This window comes from Notothenia rossii (assembly GCF_949606895.1).
Source record: "Notothenia rossii genome assembly, chromosome: 5".
NCBI classification, from domain to species: domain Eukaryota; kingdom Metazoa; phylum Chordata; class Actinopteri; order Perciformes; family Nototheniidae; genus Notothenia; species Notothenia rossii.
The window spans coordinates 79560887-79571483 of NC_136903.1; the positions used below are offsets into that span (position 1 = coordinate 79560887).

Below are 10597 nucleotides of genomic sequence, written 5' to 3' on the forward strand. Positions count from 1 at the left end.
TACGGCCCCGACCACTTTTTGGGGAAAACAACGCTGTCATTTGAATGGCGGTCAATACAAATTCTGAAGTTTTTGCCAATCCGATCAGAAATGTAAGAAAACCGTGGATTTTTGGATCTTCAAAGAGCCCGATTACGATGGCCAGTCAGGCAAACAATTACATTAAATCATTTGAAATCGACGATCGTGTGGAACATTAACTGTGTCCACACTCGTTACATGAGCGAGGCGGAAAATAATTGTTTTATCATGCTAAAAAGCTGCTGTGTCGTTTATTGCACCTCAAACATTAAAACAAATCCAGAATTAAGTTTTTCTGTACTTCCTCTAAGAAAAAAGGACAGTAAAAGAAGAGCTGTGTGGCTTCAGGCTTGATTGCCATTCAAATTACAGCTTTGTTTTCCCCCAAAAGTGGGAGGAGCCGTCATTTTTGCCCGGAAGTGACGCATGTGTTACTCTCATCTTTGATTGATTTCTTTGATGCTACTTGCCCAATATAAAGCGTTACGGTTGTGTATAGGTGCAATTAAGTCAACCCCTACTAATGCAATATTAGTTGAAGCAGGAGAGACTCCATTGTAACTAAGAAGAGAGACAATTGCTCTTGCTTATTGTGTCAGGTTAAAAGGAACTTTTAACAAACCGACATTAAAACTTCCTTTTAACCTGACCCAATAAGCAAGAGCAATTGTCACAAACAAAACATTACAGGAGTGCTGGGAATATTCCAAGTTTCAGGGACGTGGGTTTGGATGGACAAGTAAAGAAAAAATAAGGACTTACGGCATGCATGTGTTAGAGTTTTCACCATCAAATCCATTCAGTAGTGTACCCCCATGCTCTTTCCAATAGTAAATATAGATGTGAGTATTGTAGAAAAGAAAAGAGAGTGGCAAATAAATGAAGTAGGATTCAAAACAAGTTTGTACCAGGAGTAATTATCAAAATTACCTCAAATTATACAAAGATGGTTCTAAGAACAAGGAAGAGTGTGTCGGAATTGGTATATCGATGTGTCGGAATTTTAAATATCAAAAAGAGCGTCAGACCAACTTTCAGTGCATACAGCAGAAATGCTGGCAGTAGTGATAGGTTTGCAGTGGGTGGAAGAGGTCAGACCAGATAGGGTGGTGATATGCACAGATTCATTATCCAGTTTACAAAGCATACAGTCAACAACAACTGCCAGAGAAGACATACTCATAGAAATCAATCACAACCTGTTAAGAATTCACAGAAGCGGCATAGATCTGCAATTCTGCTGGGTGCCTGCATGAGGGGGTGAAAGGGAACAAGTGTGCTGATAAATTAGCAAAAAGTGCATTACAAAAGGAAATAACATTACCAGTTCAACTTGGTAAAGGAGAAGGAAAAGCAGTAATTAAGAAGAAAGGGATGGAGATCTGGCAGAAAAGGTGGGAGAAAGACCAGAAAGGCAAAGACTATCACAAAGTACAAAAGACAATTACAATTAATATTCATAAAGAAAGAAACAGAAGGGAGGAAATCATGATAGCTAGACTCAGAATAAATCACACGGTTTGAATGGTACGCTGTATATCATGGGGAAAAGTGACAGTGACTACTGTGGGAACTGTGGAGTAAAAGAAGATGTAGAAGATATCTTGTTACATTGTGACATCTATAAAGCGGAAAGAGAAAAACTAAAGGCTAAAGCTTTAGAGGCAGAGAGGGAATGGAGTGTTGTAATGATATGATGATTCATACTCATGTACAGTAGGTGGCGGTATGCACCTTTTAAGTTGTTTGCAATCCGCCAAAAACGAGAGAAGAAGAAGTAGAAGATGCTACTTGCAGTCCTGAAGAGGGCGCTTCAAGAATGGGTATTGGAGGGAGAATGTACAATTGGGTCAGGGCTTTTTTAACAGACAGGACATTTAGAGTAAAGGTTGGAGCAGATATTTCCAACTATTTTGAAATAGAAAATGGTATTCCCCAAGGGAGTGCAGTCAGTCCAATATTATTTAACATCATGATTAATGATATATTTACATGCTTAGACACATGCATACAATCGGCTCTGTACGCAGATGATGGGGCTATTTGGATGAGGGGAAGAAATGCCCCATACGTAATGGAGAATATAGCTAGAGCGATTACAAAAGTGGAGAGGTGGTCATATAACTGGGGATTCAAAATGTCAGAAAGCAAGTCATGCTACATGGTATTTACAAACAAACGCAAGATTGATGGCCAACAGCTAACACTATATGAGCGTCCAATGACAAAGGTAAATGAGTTCAAATACCTAGGACTGTGGTTTGATAGCAAATACACATGGAAAATGCATATTAATCAAGTGGAAACAAAATGCAAAAAAGTATTAAATTTATTGTGAGCTGTAGCTGGATGCAACTGGGGCGCAGATAAACAAGCATTAATAGACATTTACAGATCAATTATGAGGTCCACAATAGATTACGGTTGTATAGTATATGGAGCAGCAGCAAAAACATCGCTTTTAAAAATTGATAGAATACAATATAAAGCATTGCGGCTGTGTATTGGAGCAATAAAGTCATCCCCTATTAATGCAGTTCTGATAGAAGCAGGAGAGACACCTCTGGAGATCAGAAGAGAGAAACTTGCTCTGTCATACTGGGTCAGACTACAAGGTAGTGGAGAAGAAAATATTTCAAACAGAATATTACAGGATTGCTGGGAATATGCAAAATTCCAGGGACGTGGGTTTGGCTGGACGAGTAAGGAAAGAACGAGGGAATATGGAGTGGAGAATATCACGTTTGCCAAAGCAACCCCATTTAGCAGTGTTCCCCCATGGCTGTTCCCAGAAGCTAACATAGATATGAATATCATAGAAAGGAAAAAAGAGTGGCAAATAAATGAAGTGGGAATTAAAACAAGTATGTATCTGAACGAAAAGTACTACAATTACCTACAAATTTATACAGATGGCTCTAAGAACAAGGAAGAGCGTGTTGGAGTTGGCATATACATCCCAGACTTTAAAATATCTATTTTAAAAAGAACATCTGATCAATTATCAGTGTATACAGCAGAAATGCTTGCTGTAATAATAGGATTGCAGTGGGTTGAAGAGGTCAGACCAGATAGGGTGGTTATATGTACAGATTCATTGTCCATATTACAAAGCATACAATCAACAACAACTACTAAAGACATTCTCATAGAACTGAATCATAGCCTGTTAAGACTGCACAGAAGCGGCATAGATCTGCAGTTCTGCTGGGTGCCTGCACATGAGGGGGTGAAAGAACGAGTGTGCTGATAGATTAGCAAAAACTGCATTACAAAAGCAAATAACACTACCAGTTCAACTTGGTAAAGGAGAGGGGAAAGCAGTAATTAAGAAGAAAGGGATGGAGATCTGGCAGAAAAGGTGGGAGGAAGACCAGAAAGGCAAGGACTATCACAAAGTACAAAATACAATTACAATTAATATTCATAAAGAAAGAAACAGAAGGGAGGAAATCATGATGGCTAGACTCCGAATAAATCACACGGCTTTGAACAGTACGCTGTATATCATGGGGGAAAGTGACAGTAACAAGTGTGGGAACTGTGCAGTAAAAGAAGATGTAGAAAAAATTTTTTGTTACATTGTGACATCTATAAAGCGGAAAGAGAACAATTAAAGGCTAAAGTCTTAGAGGCAGAGAGGGAGTGGAGTGTGGTTGGTGTTTTGGGAACAAAAGGAGAGGGAGTAAAAGCTACCAGAAAGGCACTGTTTAAATGTTTGAGTGAAACTGGGGTAGGAAAAATAATTTAACATTAGGTAAGGAAAGAACATAGATTTGTTTTGTTTTGTTTTATTTATTTAATGGTTTTATTAATTAATTTTTATTTTATTTTGACTAGAACATAGGTTAATGAGTTGGAATGATGTGATGATGCATACTCATGTACAGTAGGTGGCGGTATGCACATTTTAAGTTGTTTGCAATCCGCCAAAAGCAAGAGAAGAAGAAGAAGAAGAAGAAGAGGGCGCTTCAATTTTCCGAATGGTTTTGTTTGAGTGAAACGCGCTTTGTACGACGTCGAGGAGAAGTTAAATACAACATATCTTGATCCAACATTACGTTAGTCCTCAAGATGTCTAACACCAAGCTGCTGCATTTACGGACTTTTTTAACTGAACGCTTAACTACCACGGCCGTGGAGATATTTGGAGAAATAGAAACTATTGTGGAGGCTTACTACGAGGAAAACAAGCGCCTGCGGAATGTGCTGCAAATGGTACTCAGCCCAGAGATAAAGCTGTCGAAAATAGGTTTGTCGACATAAACATTTTAACTGCCTAGATATGTGAAGTTAATGTGTCTGCATGACCCTGAATATGAGATAAGACTGGTTAACTATAGCACGTGACGTAAACAATGTAAACAATCGTTTAGGGACATTTTATATTATGTGAAAGTGATGCCTCCACAGCAGTCTGTAGCTATCATACCTTAACACTTGATGTTACTGAGTGCTCCACAGTTGTTGTTTTTTTTTGTACTTATACTCATGCACTTTACCCTAAATGTAACCCAACTCTTCTTATACCACTACTGCAAGGCACGTTTGATATAGGCCCTGGTTATCCAACTTTTCTTTTGTGTCCATGATATGGAAGCTATTGAAAAGACACTACTTAATACAAATTGAAAAAAATGGCATACAAATGTATTCCATTTTTAAAAAGAAACACTCAAATCCAATAAAAGAGGTGTGTTTATTTTGTCCAGTGCTGTTATCTGGTATAGATTTGGGAGTCACTGACACATGACATGGAAGCTAATTTGACTATTTAACAAAAAATACTTAATTTTCATTACATTATTTGTAACAATATAAGGTGGACTAAAATCAAATATAAAGAAGTGTGTTATTCTTGTCCAGTGTATGAATACAATGCTGCATTGATTTTGAGTCATTTGGTCAATGTAATTTTTTATAAAAATAATTATTTAAAACAATCTTAAATTATAGAAGCACTAAAATCCAATTAAAAGAGATGTGTGTTATTAAATCATATCTGGTAATTATTTGGAGACACTAGGTCACATGAGTTATGAAGAATATAAATACAACATTCAGTAAGACTGTTATTAAAAACACTGAATTAGAAGAGTGCTTGCTTGCTTCTTTCTCTGACTTTCTCTTTAATCCAAACCCCTGAAGTAAAACCTCCAGAGTTAAGGTGTCAGTTACTGTGGCGATGTTGTTAGGTAAACGAGTGAAGAGGAGCACACCCCACAGGAAATGAAAACGACCAAAACGTCACAAAAAAAACTAAATCCTCTCAAGGGAATATCCAAACCTGGGTGTAGTAAACATCTGGGGCCTCATTTATAAAGAGATATACGCTCAAAAAATGGCGTACGGCAGTTTCTACGCAATGTTTGCGATTTATAAAATACTAACTTGACGGGAAAACGTGCGGTCCTCCACGCAAACATCCTTAACAATTTTAAGGATGATGTTTTATAATAATATATCTTGAGTATTATCATAAAAATAGCATGTTTATTTATTTTAACAAACCACGTTCTCCAAGTAAAATCTATAGAACATATCATATTTAATCTTTTTGAAAAATATGATCGGACAATCAGTAACACATCATCAGTCTTGTGTACAGATCAGTCCGATAAAGTCATGCCAAAACAGCGACATTTTACGCGATAAATACGGGTTTAAATATCAGCATTTGCCACGGAAGGCGAGTGGCAGCTACCGTAAACCTTCTCTTAACCCTTAACTTGTGGCATTTACTTGCCACGGCAAGTTTTGGCACATACTTGCCACGGCAAGTTGTGGCATATATAAGTTGTGGCATATACTTGCCACGGCAAGTTGTGGCATGGTTGTGGCATATACTCGCCACGGCAAGTTGTGGCATCTGTGGCATATACTTGCCACAGATACCACATCTGTGGCATATACTTGCCACAGATACCACATCTGTGGCATATACTTGCCACAGATACCACGGAGTAGCGGCCTCCGTGGCAGATGCCGGAATTACTTGCCACTGCCCGCAGATGCCACGAAATGCGCTTGCTGTCTCTCAAAGCTGCACCGCATTTCGAGTCGGTTGTGATTTATAAAGGGAAACCGGCGTAGGAAGTGCCATACGCACTTTCCTCGCCGGTACGCAATGTTTGGTGAATCGGAAAGTGGCGGAAAATGTATGGACCTATTTTTCGGAGTTGTACTACGTAAGCAACCTTCCCACGTCAATCCTACGCACGCCGTTATACATGAGGCCCCAGATCATGATTAGACAAAGAATAGAGATTATAGCCAATTGAGAGGCAAAGTCCCTCCCTTTCCGGGGGACCTCCATGGGACCTTATTTCGGAAAAAGTATTTATTGAAGTCAATGGTGAGCGAAAGATTATCTTTCGATCCCGTTTGAATTGTGCCACGAATTACACATAGGATGTTTATCAATTTAAAAGATAATTTTGCAAGTCAAAAAAAAAAAAAAGTGTCATAAAACTGTAACACTTTTTTTTGTGTGAAATCGCTCCATGAACTACATCTCCCGCCTCGCACCACACACCAAGACAGCCGTCACGTTGGCACATTTCACTTCTTTCTTTCAGAATGAGGCGAAAAGTATTAGTATAGTCTGGGCATGTTGAGAGCTGTACACACAAAAGGGGAGTTAGTCGGTTCCGTAAGAGCCAGCATGCGGGACCGGGATTCTGGGATTTGTATTCTTTCTAGTTGCGTATTTTTCATAGTCGTATATTTCAACAGTTTTTCGACAAGCTGTGACTTTTTTGACATGGAAATTATTTTTTAAGATTGACAAACATCATATGTTTAATTCGTGGCACAATTCAAACGGGATCGAAAGATACGTTTTCTCTCCCCATTGACTTCAACACATAATATTTCCGTAATAAGGTCCCATGGGTCGGAAGTAGATGGGTGGGACTTCGCCTCTCTATTGGTCTACATTTTTCATCTGTCTTGTAACTTTTCCGGTGTGTAAAAATAAAGACTGCTTCCGGAGGCGGGAACTGTGGCTATATAGGTGTTATACTCAAATTGAAGCAAAAATATGTATTAGTATTAAATATTGTGTTTCCCCTTTCCCCCCACAATAGATGTTGGCCAATACTCTGAAGCCACACAGATCAGAGAGCAGCCCTGTGAGCTGACATCCAGGCTGGAACAGGAAATACTAGAACCGTTGCCCAAAAAACCTAAAGAAGAGCCAATTGAATATGACATAAGTCAGGTATCAGAAAAACAACGAGTGGATAACTGTATAGGCACAGATTGTGTAAAATATAAAACAGAAGAAGAAGAAGAAGACGTAAGCATGCCCTGTATCACTGATCCATTCCACATAAAGGTGATTGAGTTCAGACCGGACTCATCAGGCATTCTCGAGACTAAACAGGAGGAGAACTGCTCCCCGTCGGTCTCAGATGCGATCACAGATAACCCACAGCTACACAAAAGTGAACAAAGCACAAGTCAAAATCTGGAACTTCAAAAATCTGACAAATTGTCAACTAAAAATGTAACGGTAAGCTTGTTTTGATGCCTTAGATGTTATTGTTCACGATTGTCCTAATGTTTTTTCAATGTGATTGAGCATGGGGTACTTTTTGGAAGATTCTTTCTGTGTAGATTTTAAAATGTGTTTCAAAACTGCTACCGTCTTTTAACTCTAAACAAATCTACGTTGGGGTACAAAAAAATAACCTGAATCCGAACCTTAGATTTGGCTCAATCAAGCCCAGCTTATTAACTCAGTAAACTTTTATTTTCCATCTCTTTCCAAGTAAGATTGACTGCCGAAACCATCCACACTCTTACTGAAACAAATAAGACTGCCATGACATGATGGATATATAGTAGTTTCTTTATTACATTACATTGCATTTAGCTGACGCCTTTATCCAAAGCGACTTACAATAAGTGCATTCGACCAAGAAGATACAAACTTGAAGAAAACAGAATCATATAAGTACATCAGGTTTCATAGAGCTAAAACATTTCAAGTGCTACTCAACTGGCTTTAGATAAGCCAGTCCTTTATTAGTATATAAGTGCTTTCTTAATAATTCTATCTCTCGAAGTGGAGTCGAAAGAGATGAGTTTTCAGTCTGCGCCGGAACATGTGTAGGCTTTCTGCTGTCCTGATTTCAATGGGGAGCTCATTCCACCATTTTGAAGCCAGGATAGCAAACCCACATGTTGAACGGTGTGGGAAAATGTTGGAAGGCAAGCTGACGAGCCGCTGCATTCTGGATGAGCTGCAGAGGTCGGATGGCACATGCAGGTAGACGAGCCAGGAGGGAGTTGCAGTAGTCTAGGCGTGAGATTACAAGTGCCTGAACCAAAAGTTGCGTCGCTTTCTGGGTCAGGAGGGGACGTATCCTCTTGACGTTGTAAAGCGTGTATCTGCAGCAGCGGGTTGTTGCAGCGAGGTTTGCAGTGAAGGACAGGTTGTTATCTAGGGTCACACCTAGATTCCTTGCAGTCTGAGTCGGGGAAACAACAGAGGGGCCAATGTTGATTTTTAGGTCAAGGGTGGGACACTCTTTATCAGAATATTAGTGTATACAAAAACCGTAAGGATTGTTATATAAGGTTTTGGTCATATTGCAAGCCTGCTTTGTTGCACCTTGGAAGTGTTTAAAGCATGTATTAATTTTTCTTTTTTTTTCTACAAAATGGAAGAAGCAAAAGTTCACCCTGCAGAAAACCATGCTAGAATCACAGAGGTAAGGAAGTTACAACTCACATGACCTTACTTTTTATGTTTTTATTTATTACATAGCTAATGATATTTACTAATTTCTTACAGGATGATGCTCCACAAACCTGTCGTTCCTTCCCCAGTTGAGTGCCACTCCTTCTTGGAAAGGCTCACTGAAGCCTTCAAGGATTGTCCAGAAGACAAGAAGCCTCTGATAACCAAAATGGGCCTGACAAAGAATGTGGAATTCGTGGACTCTGCCTTTGGTCAAGTCCCTAAAGGTAGCCCCCTGTCCTACGTGTGCCCCGAGCCATCAAGTCGGGATTACAAGTCTTATGACGATGCCCCCCCTCGGCCACTGCTTCCCCTGGCAAACTACAGTCTTGATCCAATACTTGCTCTTCCTATCCTTGGTGCAAAGGAGCAGGAACACATGGACGTCATGCATATGACCTGGGAGGAAGCGCGCAATCTGGAGCAGTTCACACGTGGACGTAAAGAGGAAGTCGAGGAGTTGCGAAATTTGCGCCTGACAAGCCGTTTCAGGGAGATCTGCAATCTTAAATGTGGAAGGAGCAATGCAGAGCACCTTGTATTCAAGATACAGAAGGCACTCCCTGAGGCCCCACAGATAGAGAAGGAAATGAGGCTGGAAGCACTTCGGGAGTACTGTAAGAAAATGTGTGTCAACTTTTCCACCTGTGGTTTGGTTGTCCAACCGAGTGCTCCGTGGCTGGGGGCGCTGCCTGACGGGTTGGTGTACGACCCCAAGGAGATGCCCAGTTACGGGCTGGTGCATATCAAAATGTTTAGCTTCCCTAGCTTCAATGAGTGCAAATTCCTTATCTGCCGAAACAGAGCCTTGCAACTAAAGAGGAACCACTCAACCTATTGGCAAATCCAAGGAGAGATGATGGTGACGGGCACCGAATGGTGTGACCTGTTGGTGTTCTCCAAAGGAGACATGCTGGTTCAACGCATCTACCGAGACACGACTATCATCAAGGTCATGAAGAAGAAGTTGGATGATTTCTTTTTCTATTACTACCTGCCATGTCTGTTTAAATCTGACGGCATGACTTGAGCATCGTCATCCCATGCACTACTTGCTGTACCCCTTAGGTGATTGGTAGTGAGGTTAAGCAGATTGTATTTGGTTTGTTTTGTTTATCTGTTAGTTAGCAGTGATAAGAAAGAAAAAAACGCCGACCAAATTCGAATGTAACTTGCACAAAAATATTTCTAATTAGTTTCACTCAGTCGGGGAAGGAAGCTTGTTTTTTTTGGGGTTGTGTTTTCACATTTGGTATGTTTTATTTAGGGACATTTCAAGAGACTGCTAAAGCTAAGCTAATAAGTGGGAAATGTTGTTGCCGTTGTAAACAGAAAATGACTTGTTTAAATGTGCGAAAATTAAAATGTGTTAACAAAAGCTTAATGATTTATTCTTTTAATGATTACTTACTTTGCACTTCAAACTCTTTCAAGACTCATGTCTTAACTTTTGAACAGCAGAAAGACAAATAAACAAACTATGAATATACTGAATATTCAAGGCTAAAACCTTTAGACATCTTTTTGTTAATGATTAATCAGGGGAGTTGATTCATAATTTCATTTTACAATATGTTGTAATTTGCCTATTTAACTATTTGATTTGAAGTGTTGGTCATATTTATTTATGCATAGCCTACACAAAATGTAAAAAAACAAAAATAGCTATCTTCCCCTCTGTAACAAAACAATTCTGGTAATTTTTCTATTTAGTCCCTTTCATTAAATTTGTAAGCCACATTATTCAGCATGGAAGTGTCAAAAAGCGTATGTAGAATATAAAATGCTTTTCTGCATATTGAAGACCAATATTTGAGTGAAATTCAT

The 10597-nt window shown here is 39.4% G+C and overlaps 1 protein-coding gene across 2 annotated transcripts; it reads left to right on the plus strand.

Moving 5' to 3' along the window:
* The first annotated feature begins 3950 nt into the window (after positions 1-3950).
* LOC307039353 (uncharacterized protein) lies at positions 3951-10155 on the plus strand. Of its 2 annotated transcripts, none has more exons than XM_079681329.1 (4): positions 3951-4273; positions 7110-7531; positions 8698-8741; positions 8825-10155. In XM_079681329.1, exons 1-4 carry the CDS (start codon positions 4096-4098, stop codon positions 9798-9800), a joined length of 1620 nt encoding a protein of 539 aa, XP_079537455.1. In that variant the 5' UTR covers positions 3951-4095; the 3' UTR covers positions 9801-10155. The 2 variants fall into 2 exon arrangements, with proteins under 2 accessions (XP_079537455.1, XP_079537454.1); XM_079681328.1 differs by having other exon boundaries at positions 3952-4273; positions 7110-7537.
* Positions 10156-10597: the final 442 nt, after the last annotated feature.